The 18,312-nt window shown below is 46.5% G+C and overlaps 1 protein-coding gene across 1 annotated transcript in view; it reads right to left on the bottom strand.

The window, feature by feature from the left end:
- Shmt1 (serine hydroxymethyltransferase 1) overlaps positions 1-17,460 on the bottom strand; it is a 30,353-nt gene extending 12,893 nt beyond the window's left edge. The window contains exons 1-5 of the mRNA XM_004669031.2: positions 17,284-17,460; positions 5,553-5,667; positions 4,041-4,186; positions 1,891-2,006; positions 1,355-1,515 (exon numbers count right to left, since the gene is read on the bottom strand). Of these exons, the coding sequence (XP_004669088.2) occupies positions 1,355-1,515; positions 1,891-2,006; positions 4,041-4,186; positions 5,553-5,648 (519 nt within the window). The 5' untranslated portion in view covers positions 5,649-5,667; positions 17,284-17,460. The remainder of the gene's footprint in view (positions 1-1,354; positions 1,516-1,890; positions 2,007-4,040; positions 4,187-5,552; positions 5,668-17,283) is intronic.
- Positions 17,461-18,312: the final 852 nt, after the last annotated feature.

The raw sequence follows: 18,312 nt of genomic DNA, 5'->3' as shown, positions 1-18,312 counted from the left end.
GCACAGAATGGGTGTACCAGAACCTCTAGCTACTGCAAACAAACTCCAGATGCATAGGCCACCTTGTGCTGGTTTTATGTGAGTTCTAAGGAATTGAACCTGGGTCCTTTGGCTTGGCAGTCAAGTTCTTAACTGCTAACCCATCTTTCCAACCTAGAATTATTTTTTTGTTCATTTTTATTTATTTATTTGAGAGCAACAGACAGAAAGAGGTAGGTAGAGAGAGAATGGGCACACCAAGGCCTCCAGCCACTGCAAACGAACTCCAGATGCATGCGCCCCCTTGTGCATCTGACTGAAGTGGGTCTTGTGGAATCGAGCCTCGAACCAGGATCCTTAGGCTTCACAGGCAAGCACTTAACCGCTAAGCCATCTCTCCAGCCCAACCTAGAAATCTTTTAAAAATTAAAAATTTTTTTGATCTTGAAAATTAAGACAAAATCAAGTATAACAGCTCCCACCTGTAATTCCAGTACTCAGGACACAGAGGCAGGAATATTGCTATGAGTTTGAAACCAGCCTGGGCTACAGAGTAAGACCCTGACTCAGAAAACAAAACAGCAGGGGCTGGAGAAATGGCTAAGCAGTTAAGACATTTGCCTGCAAAGCCAAAGGATCATGGTTTGATTACCCAGGTCCCATGTAAGCCAGATGAAGAAAGTGGCACATACATCTGGAGTTCGTTTGTAGCAGCTGAAGGCCCTGGCGTGCTCTCTTATACACACACATCTGCCTTTCATTCTCTCAAATATAAAGATAAAATTAAAAAAACAACAGCAGTTTGAAGTATTCACAGGTTACCAAGCTTATTAGGCCAGGTTATTATGAAGAGGAGTGAGCTGGAAGCACAATAAAGGGCGGGTTGCTCTTGCTCCGCAGAGAAAAGCAACACAGGGACCTTCAGAGAGCAGCTGTCAAGAGTCCTGTGGCAACGCTCAGGAACTAAAGACAGAAGCAGATCGTCTGGGGAAGTCTAGGTAGAAAGCAGCCCAGGCAGGCCTAAGAAACTGGGCAGTGGCCAGTTATTCCGAGTTCCTCCTCCCTGGCCATCAAGGTAAGTGCTCACAGTAGCCCTGCAGCAGCCAAGCTGTACCTCCTCCTGGGCCCTAGCCAGCCCATCCTGGCCCTGCCACTCTGCATTCCACTGGCCACCACAGGGAGGCACCATCACGGCCTATCAGGCTGCAGCCAGCACAGTATATGACAAAATTGGGCACTGGAGCACAGGAATAGCTCCTAATACCCAGAACTAAAGCTGGCAGTGCTGCAGAATTAGATTACTTATCCTGAAAGGTGCTGCCAACACTGCAGGCCTCCTGAGAAAAGAAAGCTCTGGAGAAACACACACTCCTACCTTATAGGGCATAGATTCAAAGAAGATGGATGTGGCAGAAATTTTCTTCTTGTCTGTCATGAACCCATGAGTCAGGTGGCCTCCATCAGGCAGGTCCAGGCCCATGATGCGCCCATGGGGCTCCACTAGGGCAGTATACACAGCAAAGTTTGCAGGGGAGCCTGAAACAGGGAGGTGAGAAGAGCCATGATTATTTCCCAGGACACACTGAGTGGATCCAGGTGTGTGGCTACTAGACAGTCACACTAGAGTGGCAAGAACACACCTGGCCATCAACATTATCTACCCTGAGCCCTGGGAGGTGACCTTTTACCAAGTGGCATTGAGAGTAAGTTCAGTTCCAGGGATAGTGCTGCCTGGGAAGGAGATGTGGAGCCAGGAGCCAAGGGCCAATGGGGAAAAAGGCACTTCTAGTGAGTTTGACTTATTTCTCCTGCTCTTTATAAGAAGCCTTTCTCAGGACTCCTGTTGGTGAATGTCAGCCCTTGGAACTGTGCCTAATGAGTTGCATGGGCCTATCTGGATGTGGCAATCACCTGAATAAGGCTGGACATTGACCCCCCAGTGTTGAGGGTCCAGATGATAGGCCTGCAGTGCACGCTTCTGACACAGCACCTCCAGCTCATCAATGAACTCGTTCCCACCATAATACCTGTGGAGAGAAAAGCAGGGGCCACTTCAAAACTCTGTACCTAGAGGCTAAAGGTGCTTATGGGTGGGCAACGCATGGTGGAGGGAAGTGAGTGACTTTTGTCCTAAAGCTGCTATGAAGATCCATTGAAATGTTAACTGTGAAAGCACACCTAAACAGTTATCCACAGTGGGGAAAAAAAAAAACAAAACAAGGCCTTCAACTTGACCCTCAGACTACTACAGTGGGCTTTAATGAAATCTCAGGACCCAATGTCTGTTTTTCTTTGCCTGATAACAATGTAAAAAAGTAAAAGCAGGGCTGGAGAGATGGCTTAGTGGTTAAGCGCTTGCCTGTGAAGCCTATGGACCCCAGTTCAAGGCTCGATTCCCCAAGACCCACGTTAGCCAGATGCACAAGGGGGTACAGGCATCTGGAGTTCATTTGCAGTGGCTGGAGGCCATGGTGTGCCCATTTTTTCCTCTCTCTCTCTCTCTCTCTCTCTCTCTCTCTGCCTCTTTCTCTGTTGTCGCTCTCAAATAAATGAAAATAAACAAAAAAATTTAAAATAAAAAAAAAGTAAAAACAGGGCTGGAGAGATGGCTTAGTGGTTAAGGCACTTTGCCTGTAAAACTAAAGGACCCGGGCTTGATTCCCCAGTACCCACATAGAACCAGATGCATAAAGTGGTGCATGTGTTTAGAGTTAGTGTGCAGTGGCTAGAGGCTACTATTAGAGAATGGTGTACCCCATTCTTTCTATCTGCCTGTCTCCTCTCTGAAATATTTTTTTTAATTTTTATTTATTTATTTATTTTGGTTTTTCAAGGTAGAGTCTCACACTAACCCAGGCTGACCTGGAATATTATTTAAAAAAAAAAAAAAAAGGGCTGGAGAGATGGCTTAGCGATTAAGGCACTTGCCTACAAAGCTGAAGGACCCAGGTTCAATTCCCCAGGACCCACATAAGCCAGATACACAAGGTGGTACACACGTCTACAGTTTGTTTGCAGCAGCTGGATGCCCTGTTGTGCCCATTTTCTCTCTCTCTCTCTCTCCCTGCTACTTTCCCTCTCAAATAAATAATTTAAAAAGAAAAAAAAGCTGGGTAGAGTGGCATATCCCCACATACAGTCCCAGCACTCAGAAGGCAGAGGCAGGAGGATCACAAGTTTTCAGGCAACCTCAGTTACACAACAAGGTACAGAGGGACACACAGCAAAACTTTGATCCCAGCCCTTGGGAGGCAGAGATAGGAGAATCATCATGAATTCAAGGCTAGCCTGGGGCTAAAGAGTGAGTTTCAGGTCAGCCTGGGCTAGAATGAGACCCAGCCTAAAAAAACAAAACAAGGCCTGGCGTGGTGGTGCATGCCTTTAATCCCAGCACTCAGGAGGCAGAGACAAGAGGATCACCAAGAGTTAGAGGCCAGCCTGAGACTACATAGTGAACTGCGGGTCAACCTAGACTACAGTGAAACCCTACCTCCAAAAACAAAACAAAACAAAAAAAAAACCCACCAAAAGGTGGTGGCACATGCCTTTAACCCCAATTTGGGAGGCTGTGAATTCAAGGCCAGCCTGAGGCTACATAGGGAATCCCAGGTCAGCCTGGGCTAGAGCAAGACCGTACCTGGAAAAAACAAAAACAAGAACAAAAGGCACAGGCATTTGTTTGCAGTGGTAAGTCACTCTGGCGTCACACATTTGAATGCATGCTCATAAATAAAATCTAAAGAAATAAGAAATAAAAAAATCCAGACATAGTAGCACATACCTGTAATCTCAGTACCTAGCAGGACAATTAGAGCTCAAGGCCACCCTGGGCGACACAACAAGACTGTCTCAAAACAAAAGAACAATAAACAACACAGCTGGGCCAGGCATGGTAGTGCACACTTACAGTCTCAGCACTGGGGGGGCTGAGGTAGCAGGGTCACTGCCAATTCCAGGTCAGCCTGGACTAGAATGAGACCCTACCTTGAAAACAACCAACCAAACAAACAAAAAACCAAACAAAACTATATCAGAGCGGTACTTTGAGGACACTTCCTTACCTCTGGCCTGGGTATCCCTCAGAGTATTTGTTATTTAAGCAAGAGCCCAGGGCCTCCAATACAGCTCGGCTAGCAAAATTCTCTGAGGCAATCAGTTCCAATCCAACCCTCTGCCGGTTACTCTCCTTTTTAATGATGTCGTAAACCTTGTAAGAAGAAAACAGACAGGAGGCTGACACTGTGCATGCCTACCATGGGCAGAGTGGTAGAAGAAGCCTATAATCATCCAGGATGTAAAAGCAGGAGAATCAGAAGTTTAAGGTTATCCTCAGATACACAGCAAGTTTGAGGTCAGCCTGGGCTACATGTGAGTCCCTGCCACAAAAGAAAAAAAAGCAACAACAAAAATGAATTAAGCTGTGAGTTTCAGGTCAGCCTGGGACTACAGAGTAAGTTTAAGGTCACCCTGGGCAAGAATGAGACCCTACCTCAAAAAAAAAAAAAAAAAAAAGACTTAAATAAAACAACATGATTTAGTATCTGAATTTTGAATTCTATCCTTACATTTTACCAAGTTCCTGCCTCCCTAAACTTTATTCTTCTTTAGCAAACCCAGGAAAACATAAAGTCCATTAGTGGTTGCCCAGGGATGGAAATCTGGGAAGGACGAGGTGATTGCTGATGCGTTCTTGGGGACAAAAATATTCTAAAACTGATATTGAGTATTGATGTTCCCTAACTTTATGGTGGTGGAAAGTGCAATGCATTCAGCAGAAACCATACTTCCAGTTCTGAACATGGATCTCCTGGGCTGGACGTGGTCTGAGCCTCTCTTCTGATGTTGGCAGCAGCAGCAGCAAACCACAGCGCCCAGTCAGCCCCACTCTCACAAGAGCAAGAAGCACTCAAGAATCTACAAGATGTGTGGCAGGTGAGAAGTAGTGCATTCAATGCGCTTTGGTGATATTTTCAACCTATGACATGCTTATCAGGGTGCTGAGAATCATCTGTATGCTAAAAATTAGTCAATTGTATGATAAGTGAAAAGTATCTTGATAAAACTGCTATAAAAAACTAAAGTTGCTTCTATACATCCAAGCAGATACTTGCTGTGCACTCTAAGGGAAAGATCAGCCTCCTCCAACTTTCCTCCATAGCACCCAACACATGCTCTCTCCTCTACAAACTCAAAATAATGACAATTACCCTCAGGGGACTTTTAGCCTCTCAATCTGCCACCTCCCCCCCCCCCTTTTGGTGCTAGAAATGAGACCCCGGGCCTTATGGATTCTAGGCAAGTGCTCCACCACTGAGCAACACCCTAGCCCACAATCTGGTACTCTTACAGTAAATGCAAGGCTGTCTATATGTAATAAAGTTAATTCAGGATTGCAACTAGTGATCTAGGGGCCGAGGGGGCAGCACAGTGGGAGAGGACATGCCTAGCACAGATGAGGTCCCGCCTCCCCCCCACCCCCCATGACACACACAAAAGAAGAAAAAACAAAAAACCTGCAGAGACCCAAACGAAGCCTCCAATGAAAACATATGTGAAAATGTCACAAATCTCACCTCGCTGTCACTGTCCTTGAGGGGCTGAGTCAGCATCTTATGATGGGAGGACCACAAGGCAGCATCCTTGTGGGCTCCATTGACTGATGTTGCCATTGCACTGGTTCAAAGTTGCCTTAAAAAAAAAAAAAAAAAAAGCATCAACCCCAGCAATCCGCAGAGAAACCAGAAAGCTCTTCTGGATTGCTGACACACTTTTTCAACTTTTTCTTTTTTATGAAAGAGAGAGAGAGACAGAATTGGTGTTCCAGGGCCTCCAGCCACTGCGATGGAACTTCAAGACGTGCACCACCTTGTGCACATGTGCTTGCATGCTTGTGGTACCTTGTGGATCCAAGAGAGTCAAACATAGGTCCGTAGGCTTCACAGACAAGCAGCTTAACCACTAAGAAATCTCTACAGCCCCCTTTGCAACTTTTCTATAGGGAAAGAACAGCATCTGTTGTAAAAACACTGTGCAAATCTGTGGCTCCTTTCCAAACCTCTTCCAATGCTGTCCACCAGAGCCTCCCCCACCAGGCCTCTCCAGGCAACTACACCAAACCCAGAAGAGCCCCCTCTGACACTCCCCTTTTTCCCAATTAGACAAAGGTCTTGGAAGGGAAGGACTTAGTGCTGTTTCTGTTTTTCCTGCTTCCTGAGTGTTGGGATTAAAGGCATGCGCTACCATGCCCGGCCCCTATGTATATATTTTAAAGGCAGGGTCTCATGTAGTCCAGTTTGGCTTCAAACTGGCTATGTGGCTGAGGCTCACCTTGAACTCCTGGTCTCCTGCCTCCACCTCCCACGTGCTGGGATTGCAGACAGCAACTGCCAGACCTGGCTACTATGATGCAAGTATAGCACTCTTCCATCAGTATCCACTTCTCTTAAGACTCTAGAGTGCACATGGGAGTTTTGTGCAAGAAACTCCTCTTCTAAGCCGGGAGTGGTGGCGCACGCCTTTAATCCCAGCACTCAGGAGGCAGAGCTAGAAGGATCACCTTGAGTTCAAGGTCACCCTGAGACTACACAATGAATTCCAGTGAGCCTGGGCTAGAGTGAGACCCTACCTCTAAAAAAAAAAAAAAAAAAAAAACACCTCCTCTTCTAGATATTGAATTCCAGTCATGTCATTGAACTCTGGGTATCACTTCAATGTGCTCATTTTTGTCATGTTTTTAGTAGTGAAAATGAGATCAGAAGTGTCTTTAGTCCAGAGCTACACAGCAACTCTGAGGTAGAAGTTTAAACATTCAGAGAAGGCCTTCCTTTAAGCAATGGTTGTTAGCTCATCTGTCCTTTTCCATCAATTTGAGGACATTTGCATGGAAACTTGCATGAATTATCACATTTTGGGTCCACGGTGAACAAGTCCGACTGGAGCCCTGCCTTTTGAGGGATATATGTGGGAAGACAGACCACTCACCAACACAAGCACTGGTTGCATAAGGCCCAAATGGGTGAAGACCTCAGTGCTAGGATAATAGATGTCAGGAAAGAAGGCCTTTTGGAGGAGCAGATACCTACATTGAAACAGGTGATCATGGGCTGAAGAGATGGCTTAAGATATTTGCCTGCAAAGCCAAAGAACCCAGGTTCAATTCCCCACAACCCATGTAAGCCAGATGTGCAAGGTGGCACATGAGTCTGGAGTTTGTTTGCAGTGGCTGGAGGCCTTGGTATGCCCATACTTTCTCAATCTCTTTCTCTCTCAAATAAATAATTAAATTTTTAAAAAATAAAAAAAAAGAAAGAGGTGGTCATGAAAGGAAAGCACATTCTCCAAGAGGCACATCATATACAAATAATGGGCTGAACAACCTAAGTGGTCCCAGACCACAGGGCTCCTCTTCTCTCTGACAGAGCTAGACAAAGGAACTGTCAGTTATCTTTGACCAGGAAATTCCTATTAGGAGCTCTCAAAGCAGTCACTTTCACACAAACATGAAATCATCAGGCACACAGCCATGGCACAAGCATTAAGGGGCACTGGAGCAGAAGTGCTTGGGCTCAAACACACTTCTCAGCCGCAACGGCAGCACCTGTGCCTTGTGGCGTGGGGAGAACACTGACGCAGGTACGTGCTTGAGGAACTTGGCTATGCCATCTCTTCTTCCCACACAGCTTGGAATTCAGGCAATCCCAATACCTCTATGGGCCTACTGTGGGAGCCACAAATCAGCCCCAGAGTCAAGCTGGGCCCTCTGCTCCTGGAATCCCAAAGATCAACACCTCTATCAAATATTAACTACTGAAGGTTATAAAGGACCTAGTTCTATAAAGGGCTCCACAGTGCCTAACAACATGAAGAGCTATTTCTTAACTACCAAAGAACTCAAGTCCATTTGGAAACCTCTTCTTTGGAAGGCAAACTTTCTATCACTTGACAAGGGGCATTCAGGTCAGCTTGTGCCTTGGGAAAAACAGATCACCACCTCCACCCCACCCCACCCACCCCCATTCTGTTCAGCGAAATCGTGCTGCCGGTTTGCCCATATGCAATGCTTCTTCTGACCCACGACAGTCTTTGTGAGCTGTGCTTCCCTTCCAAGGCCAGGGTGGGAGTTGACAGCGTGGCAACCTAGGCTCCTGAACCCAGCAATCTCTTCCTGCTCACTTTACAAGGTGGCGTTTTCCACTTTGTTCCTATTAACACACAGGACCAAGGATCCCTCAAGCCCAGGAATTCTTAACCCTTAGTAGTAGTAGTACATCTCTTATTTTACTCATAGTTGCGTGAGTCCTAAATAAGCTTTTTTTCCTGAACCACAAAAAGGCTGTATTTATTCAAAGAGTTCAAGATTCTCGGCCTATATTATATCCTGGGCATTCTTAGAGTAAGAAAGATCTTGAGATGATATGCCTTGTAAGACACAAAAGGAAAATGTCACTTTTAGCTAATATTCTATTTAGGGAAAACAAACACTGTTTGTTCTTAAAATCTAGAAGTTTTTTTTTTTCGTTTGTTTTTTGTTGTTTGAGGTAGGGTCTCACTCTAGCCAGGCTGACTTGGAATTCACTCTGTAGTCTCAGGGTGGCCTCAAACTCATGGCAATTCCCCTACCTCTGCCTCCCAAATTAAGTGCTGGGATTAAAGGCGTGCATCACCATGCCCAGCTTATCTTACTTTTTTATTTTTAAAATTTATTTATTTGAGAGAAAAAGAAACAGAGAGAGAGAGAGAGAGAGAGAGAGGAAGCGAGCACGCGCGCGCGCAAGTGAGCACATGGGCACGCCAGGGCCTCTAGCCACTGCAAAACAATTCCAGATGAAATAAATCCCTTCCTCCATTCTGCATACAGTTCAATGGGAGAGAGAGAAATCACCAGTGAAGATACTCAACAGTGGACACGGCACGTTTTATATTTTGCCAGCCAGGCCAAAAGAGCCAATGGGTGCAACAGTGGCATGTCTATCATGGTGGAAACCAAACTGCCCTCTAATTGGACTGGAGGTCCGCTCCATGGGAGGGAATACATCCCTGATAGTGAAAACCTACAACAGGGGTAGTCATGAGCCCTAGGGGTGCTCTGCTGCTGTCTGGCTAAATGTATGTACTATGCTCACCAAACTGCCCAGTAAGGACTTCTCTTAATGTTCAGACTCATATGCTATTCTCACTTTTGGTAAAGAATCTTCTCTTTTCAGAAGGCAGTGACGTTGAGATGACTCAGAAGGCATCATGGTGCTGGAAAGAAGTGACATGGTGCTGGAAAGAAGTGACAGGAGTGCTCAGCACTGCAATATCTCTATCACACCTTCCAAGGCTCAGGGTCTATTGCGGAAAGCATGTAAGAGCCAAAGGAAGGGTAGGATTCCTTACAACATGCTCCTTTAGACTCAAAATGGCCTGGATGTCCATGACCTTGCAATGCCTGACACTACCTATACAAGACTGTCATAATAGGAAGAAAACATGATGACATCAAAAAAAAAAAAAAGACTGATTGACAGGGGGAAGGGATATAATGGAGAATGGAGTTTCAAAAGGGAAAGTGGGAGGACATTACCATGGGATATTGTTTACAATCATGGAAGTTGTTAATAAAAAAAAAATAAAACAAAAAGTGGGCTGGAGAGATGGCTTAGCGGTTAAGCGCTTGCCTGTGAAGCCTAATACCCCGGTTCGAGGCTCAGTTCCCCAGGTCCCACGTTAGCCAGATGCACAAGGGGGCGCACGCGTCTGGAGTTCGTTTGCAGAGGCTGGAAGCCCTGGCGCGCCCATTCTCTCTCTCTCTCCCTCTACCTGTCTTTCTCTCTGTGTCTGTCGCTCTCAAATAAATCAATAAAAAATGAGCAAAAAAAAATTTAAAAAAAAATAAAACAAAAAGTAAAATAAATAAATTCCTTCCTCCCCCAAACTGTGTCTGTTTGGAGATTCATTCCAGCAACAAACTGACTACCACACCCAGGCTAACCGGGAACTCACTCATAGGCCAGGCTGGCCTTGAACTCAGTTCTCCTACCTCAGCCTCGAGAGTGCTACAATTAAAGGCAAGAACCACCACTCCCAGCTTGCGTCTTTTTTTTTCTTTTTAAACTTCTTAAGGGATATGACCACTTGTGGAATCACTGGATCATAGGATGATTCTACATTACAATCAAACTGAGCCTGTGCAATGTAAGCACACTACTCTGCTGAAATTAGCCTAGAATGGATTCATTTATTCATTCAACAAGTATTTATTTTTTTAAATATTTTATTTTCATCTCAGTGAGAGAAAAAATGGGTGTGCCAGAGCCTCTAGCCACTGCAAAGGAACTCCAGACACATTCCTAGCATGTGGGAGGCAGAGGTAGGAGGATCACTGCGAGTTCAAGGCCACCCTAAGAGTACATAGTGAATTCCAGGTCAATCTGGGCTAGAGTGAAACCCTACCTCAAAAAGCAAAGCAAAATGTATATATATGTGTGTGTGTGTTTGTGTGTATGTGTTTTATTTATTTATTTAGTGTGTGCATATGAGCATGTGGGAACTCATGTGCAAGTATGGAGGTCAGAGAACAACTTTTGGTGGGTCCTCACCATCCACCTCATTTTAAGGCAGGATCTCTCTCATAGCTGGCCAGGCTAGCCGATCTAGGAAACTGTTCTGTCTTCACCTCTCTTCTCACTGTCGGCTTACTGGGATTACAGAAGCCCACCACAGCTTCCATATGGTCTAGAGACCTGAACTTCATGTACTCAAGTTAGGCTGTAAGCGCTTTATCCACAGAGACAGCTCTTCAGCTTCCTGTTTTTGTTGTCTTTATATATATTTATATATTTTATTTATTCATTTGAGAGAGATACAGAAATAGGCAGGGGGAGAGAGAGCAAGAGAAAGAATATGAATGGGTGGGCTAGAGAGATGGCTTAGCGGTTAAGCGCTTGCCTGTGAAGCCTAAGGACCCCAGTTCGAGGCTTGGTTCCCCAGGTTCCACGTAGCCAGATGCACAAGGGGGCGCACGCATCTGGAGTTCGTTTGCAGTGGTTGGAAGCCCTGGCTCGCCCATTCTCTCTCTCTCCCTCGATCTGTCTTTCTCTCTGTCTGTCACTCTCAAAATAAATAAAAAATGAACAAAATATTTAAAAAAAAAGAATATGAATGGGCACATCAGGACTTCCAGCCATTGCAAACGAACTCCACACACATGCACCCCCTTGTGCAACTGGCTTACGTGGGTTCTGGGGAATCGAATCTGGGTCCTTTGACTTTGCAGGCAAACCCCTTAATCGCTAAGCCATCTCTCCAGCCCATGATTTTTCTGACAGGGTCATACTATGCAGCCTTGGCTGGCCTTGAACACAGCAATCCTCCATCCTGCTGAGTTCTGGGATTACAGGCATGGGCCAGCATGTTCGATTGGGACAACTAATATTTACTGAGCATCATCTATGTCCCAGCCCAGGAACAGAGCGAGACAGTAAGAATACAAAGGTTGGGGGCCAGAGAGGTAACTTAGCGGTTAAGGCCATTTGCCTATAAAGCCAAAGGATTCCATTTCAACTCTCCAGGACTCACATAAGCCACATGCACTAGGGGGTACATTCATCTGTAGTTTGTTTGCAGTGGCTAGAGGCCCTGGAGCACTCCGACCCCTCTCTCTCTGCCTCTTTCCCTATCTCAAGTAAATAAATTATATATATATATTTTAAAGCTGGGCATGGTGGAACACGCCTTTAATCCCAGCACTTGGGAAGCAGAAGTAGGAGGATCACTGTGAGTTCGAGGTCACCCTGAGACTACATAGTGAATTCCAGGTCAGCCTGGACTAGAGTGAGACACTACCTCAAAAAACAACCAAAAAAAAGAAAGAGAGGGAGAAAAAACTATGAAGGTTAATGAAATGGAACCTAGTTGGGTGTTGTAAGGCATATCTCTATTCCTGGGACTTAGTAAGGAGACAGAAGTCAGAAGTTTGAGACCACCCTGGGCTCTATGAGACCCTATCTCTAAAGAAACAAAAAGCAAAACAAAACTCCTAAAACTAATAAGAGTCCTTGTACTTATGAGAAATAGATTATAAACAAGTAAACAAAAAACACACAAGACAGTACTGAGCATGGTGACATGTGCTCCAGAGGCTAAAGAAACCTGGGCTACATATAAGGGGGTGAAAAGATGACTAAACAGTTAAGGCTCTTGCTTTTGAAGCCTAAGGACCCAGGTTGATTCCCCAGTACCCACATAAGCCAGATTCACGAGGTGGCACATGTGTCTGGAGTTCATTTGCAGTGGCTGGTGGCCCTGGCACGCCCACTCTCTCTTTTCCCCTCTCCCTCCCTCCCTCCCCCCTCCTCATAAATAAAACTTTAAAAAAGTTTTGTTGTTTTTGTTTTCTGAGGTAGGGTTTCACTCTAGCTCAGGCTGACCTGGAATTCACTATGTAGTCTCAGGGTAGCCTTGAACTCACAGCAGTCCTCCTACTTCTGCCTCCCAAGTGCTGGGTCTAAAGGTGTGCACCACCACACCCAGCTCTAAAAAATATTTTTTAAAAAAGAAGAAAACAAGCCAGGAGTGGTGGCACACACCTTTAATCCCAGCACTTGGGAGGCAGAGATAGGAGGATCACTGTCAGTTCAAGGCTACCCTGAGACTACATAGTGAATTCCAGGTCAGCCTGGACTACAGCAAAACTGTACCTCAAAAAAGCAAACAGAAAGAAGTATGTAAGATAATTCTAGGCAGTGATGATAAAGGGCTATAGATGGTGTGGCTGCCTTAGAGTGACGGGTTGAGAAAGGTACCACTCAGTTGTGGAGTGCTTGTGTGTTCAGTACCCAGCACCACAAAGAGAGCACACATCGGTCCCAGGAGAGCACCTGCACTGCGACCCCAAGAATGGAAGGGAGCCAAGCCCTGGTGGAAAAACAAGCACTGAGGAGAGAGGAGGAAGGTGGACTGGCTGAAGGTTGAGGGCAGGCTCATGAAGCTGACGCTGGGAGAGCAAGGCAGTGCCACAGGCACCAAGACTCACAGCCCAAAGAGAGAGCACTGCAGGTCAGGCTTTCACCTTGCTATCTCTCCACTTTCAAACTGCTTTCCAGAAACTTAGGTCCTGAGCTATTTCCTAATCCACCTGTGAAGTCTAACAACGAGGGAAAACCAATGGGAGAAAAGCAAGATCATTCAGTGAGACAACAGGTGGGTATGTTATAAGATGGACACCTCAGATTTTCTTATTCCAATAGGCAAGGGACATACACAAGGTGTGAGTTAAAGGGAAGGAGGCTTTGGGGGCTGGAGAGATGGCCTAGCAGTGAAGGTACTTGCTTGTAAAGCCTAAGGACCCAGGTTCGATTCCCCAGTACCCATGTAAGCCACATGCACAAGGCACATGCATCTAGAGTTTGTTTACAATGGCTAGAGGCCCTGGCACACCCATGCTCTCTGTGCCTTCCTCTCCCTCTCTCCAACAAATAAATAAATAAAATATTTTTTAAAAGAAAGATGGCTTTAGATTCAAATCCTTTACTGCCTTTTGTTTTGTTTTTGTTTTTCCAAGTAGGGTCTCACTCCAGCCCAAGCTGACCTGGAATTACCTATATAGTCTCAGGGTGGCCTTGAACTCACAGCAATCTTCCTACCTCTGCCTCCCTAGTGCTGAGATTAAAAAAGCATGCGTCACCACACCAGCTACACTGCCAACTTTTAACGCGTGACCCCCATCTACTGGCATCTGCGTCTCAGCTTCCTCACATCTGACAGAGATGATGACATTCTGAAGCCAGCTGTGAAGCAGAGACATCAGTCACTGACACTCAGAACAATACTCAAAAGCACAGGGGAAAGTGGGCATGTAATTGGACACCTGTCACCCCAGCATAAAGTAGATTGAAGCAGGAGGATTACCACAAATGAAGGGAGCCTAGGCTACAAATGAAGTGAGACTCTGTATCAAAAAAAAAAAAAAAAAAAAAAAAACAGGGCTGGAGAGATGGCTTAGTGGTTAAGCACTTGCCTGTGAAGCCTAAGGACCCCGGTTCGAGGCTCGGTTCCCCAGGTCCCACATTAGCCAGATGCACAACGGGGCGCACGCGTCTGGAGTTCATTTGCAGAGGCCGGAAGCCCTGGCGCGCCCATTCTCTCTCTCTCCCTCTATCTGTCTTTCTCTCTGTGTCTGTCGCTCTCAAATAAATAAAAATTAAAAAAAAAAAAAAAAAAAACAAGAGGGGCTGGAGAGATGGCTTAAGAGTGGTTAAGGCACATGCCTGTGAAGCCTAAGGACCTAGGTTTGATTCTCCAGGTCCCACATAAGCCAAATGCACATGGTGGTGCATGTGTCTATGTGTCTGGAGTTCATGTGCAGTGGCTAGAGACCTGGTGCGCCTATTCTCTCTATCTCTCTCTGTCTCAAATATATAGATAAATAGAAATAAAATTTTAAAAAAGCCGGACACTTGGGAGGCAGAGATAGGAGTGGTGGCGCACGCCTTTAATCCCAGCACTTGGGAGGCAGAGGTAGGAGGATTGCCATGAGTTCAAGGCCACCCTGAGATGACAGAGTTAATTCCTGGTCAGCCTGGACCAGAGTGAGACCCTACCTCGAAAAAACAAAAAAAAAAAAAAATTAATTAATTTAAAAAAAAGAGCCAGGCATCGTGGTGCACGCCTTTATCCCAGCACTTGGGAGGCAGAGGTAAGAGGATCACTGCTAGTCTGAGGCCACCATGAGACTACAAAGTGAATTCCAGGTCAGCAGCCTAGGCTAGGGAGACATTATCTTAAAAAATAATAATAAGAGTCAGGCATGGTAGTGCACGTCTTTAATCCCAACACTCGGGAGGCAGAGGTAGGAGGATTGTCATGAGTTCAAGGCTACCCTGAGACTACATAGTGAATTCCAGGTTGGCCTGAGCTAGAGTGAGACCCCACCTCAAAAAAAAATTAAGAAATAATAATAATACTAAAAGCTGGGCATGGTGGTGCATGCCTTTAGTCCCAGCACTCGGGAGGTAGAGATAGGAAGATCTCTGTGAGTTTGAGGCCACCCTGAGACTACATAGTGAATTTCAGGTCAGCCTGGACTAGAGTGAGACTCTACCTCGAAAAAAAACAAAATTAAATTAAAATAACTAAATAAACAGCTCAGCTTGCAAAGCCCGACAGTCAGGGTTTAATTCCCCAGTACCTACATAAAGCCAGATATACAAAGAAAGTGGCACATATGTCTGAAGTTCATTTTCCCATTCAGTCTCTCTTCTCTCTCTGCTTGCAAATAAATAAAAATTATTTAAAAACAAAAACAAGCTGGGTGTCATGGGCACACCTTTAGTTCCAGCACTCAGGAGGCAAAGGTAGGAGGAATTCCAGGTCAGCCTGGGCTAGAGACCCTATGTCAAAAAATAAAACAAAGTCCATTCTTTCTCTATCTGTCTTTCTCTCTTTTTCTGTCAAAAAGAAAGAAGCTGGGCATGGTAGCGCACACCTTTAATCCTGGCACTCGGGAGGCAGAGGTAGGAGGATCACCATGAGTTCAGGGCCACCCTGAGACTAAGGTAGTGAATTCCAGGTCAGCCTGGGCTAGAGTGAGACCTTACTTTGGGGAGGGGGGCAGGAAACAGTTGGGCAGAATGGCTCATACCTTTAATCTCAGCACTTGGGAGAATGAGATAGAAAGGATCTCCATGGGCTATATAGAGTGAGCTCCAGGTCAGCCTGGTCTAGAGTGAAACTGCTTTAAAAAATAAAATAAACAAAACAAAACCCACACCAGTGATTAGTTTATTGTTATTAAAGAAGCCTGGGTGTTGTTCTTTGCTGAGCACCCGAGCCCAGCCCACTGCAATGTCCAGCCACCCAACTGTTGATATTTCTGTGGAAGTGCCATCCATGTGTGGCACAATGCTCACAACTCCAGGGAAAGAGATCCAGTAAGGAGTCACTTGAAAGGTGACCAACTGTAATTTACAGACTATATGTGTGAATCTAACCTGAGACTTTGCCACATCGGTGAATCCAAGCAGGGGCTGCAGAAGCAACTTCCTCACAGAATACCTGTCTCACACACGGATTTTTGTGCTCTCTGCTTTTACACAGGAAGACACTGAGGCGAACAGCTACCTTGTGTATGGTCATACAACACCATGAGACATGCTCTGAACCACCTCCTTCACATGGTCCCTCAAATAAGAAATTTAAAATTGTATCCCACAGGAACCTAAACTGTTCTCAGACCAACAACTGCCTGATAGAAAGGGATCTTGCCTGTGCTTGCCTCAAAGGTCCAAGGGTCACCTAACTTTCAGAATCTTGAACTACGGGCACTTGGCCAAGAATCCTGCAGTGCAACATTTGTCTCCTAGATCATGAGGAACAGTCTGCAGACAGCAGGGACCTGTGCGCACACCAAAGGTAGATTATAGAGCTGGAGATGTAGCTCAGTTAGTAAGAGTGTTGTCTAGCATACACAACACCCTGGGCTTCATTCTCAGCCCCACATTAACCAGTACTGGTGGTGCACAGCTTTAATTCTAGCACTGGGAAGGTAGAAGACGCAGGCGATCGGAAATTCAAAGTCATCCTTTGCTACAAAGCAAGATCAAGGCCAACCTGATCCACATGAGACCTTGTCTTCTCCCCCACCCCAAGCCCCCTAAAAAAGCAAGGGATGGAGAGAGAGCTCCGCGGTAAAGGCGCATGCCTGCAAAGCTTAACAATTCAGGTTCGATTCTTCTATACCCACACAAAACCACAAAGTGGCACAGGAATCTAGCGGCTGGCACGCCCATTCTCTGTCTGCAAATAAACTTAAAAAAAAAAAACAACACCGAAACAACAGGACAATAGAGATTACATAGCTAGTTTTAGGAGCATGCACTTGTTCTGAGACAGTCTCACATAGCAGCACAGGGTGGCTTAGAACTTCTGATCTTCCTGCCTCCATCTCCCCGGGCTGGAATTTAAGAATGGCACTAAGCCTTTTCAGCCCACTAACCCTCTCACCCAGCAGGAGCAAAGTGAACGAGTATCCTCAATTCGAAAACAGTCAATGAGCCCTTCCGACTCCGCCAACACTACCCCCCCCCCAAAAAAAAAAACAGTACAATGAGAACAGCGCTCAGAACAAGGCAGCTCCTTTTTACCCTCGGTGAGCCACGAGACCCCCGCCTCGCACCGACGGGACGGACACGGGCAGCCGAAGCCGGCCTCTTGCCCAGCCGTCGGGCCAGGCGCTAACCGCCGATGGCCGGCTCACCCCGGGCGAGGGGAGCACGCGGCATCGCCCGCCGCCAAGTCCCTCAAACCGGAGGCCGCACACCTTACCGGAACGACCCCACAACTCGAAGCCGACGACGCCCGGGGCCCCACGCCTCCGCGGCTCGACCGTCCCAGCAGGACGCAACACTCGCCGACCTGGACGGGGACAGGGACCCCAAACACGTGACCGGCCGAGTCCACCCGGAACCCGAACTTGGCGCCCAGCGGAGGGAGCTTTACTAGACGCTCCCTGAGCCCCGCCCCCGGATTGGCACCGCCCCCTCAGCGGACCAATCAGACGGCGTGTCCGGGAAGACCCCGCCCCCAGGCGTCCCGGAGCGGTGGGCTGCGCGGCTGTGCGCGCTGGCCGCCAGGCCCGCTGGGAGGCGCGGCTGCTCACCTTGGGTTGGGGCGGGAAGATCCTAAGGGCTTTACGGGAGCACGGAAGGCGACAGTGACTGCTTGGCCAAGTTAGGGAGTCATGAATAAAGTCTATATTATGCTTTTTTGGTTTGTTTGTTTTTGGTTTTCGAAGTAGGCTCTTGCTGACCTAGAATTTACTAGGTAGTCTCAGGGTGGCCTCGAACTCACGACGATCTTCCTACCTCTGCCTCCCGAGTGCTGGGATTTAAAGGCGTGTGCCACCACAGCACTCGGAAGGCAGAGGTAGGAGGATTGCCTTGAGTTCGAAGCCACCGAGACTACTAGTGAATTCCAGGTCAGCCTAGACTAGAGTGAGACCCTACCTTGAAAACAAACAAAAAGAGTTAATGATTATCCCCTAGGCTCAGGGCAATAAAAGAAACAACAGAGGTATTCAGCCTCATTAAGTTTGACACCTTTCCTGATTGATGTACTCCCAGTCAGCCTAGATGGCCTTGAAGGACCAGAAACATCTGAGTATCCTTCTTTAGACACTCCTGACTGAAGAAGCCTATTCTGAACAAGAACACAAACAGCTATAATTTTCTTATTAACTACACCTGGTACAGCCTGGCTTTTCCTTAGCATTCTCTCTATAAACTCGCACCCTAACCTGGTTCAGTGCTTCAGCCTTCATCCAGGGAAAGCTGAGGAAACTTGCTGTTTTCTCTC

This window comes from Jaculus jaculus, chromosome 12, assembly GCF_020740685.1.
Source record: "Jaculus jaculus isolate mJacJac1 chromosome 12, mJacJac1.mat.Y.cur, whole genome shotgun sequence".
NCBI lineage: Eukaryota > Metazoa > Chordata > Mammalia > Rodentia > Dipodidae > Jaculus > Jaculus jaculus.
This window is presented reverse-complemented; position numbering and strand designations above follow the sequence as displayed.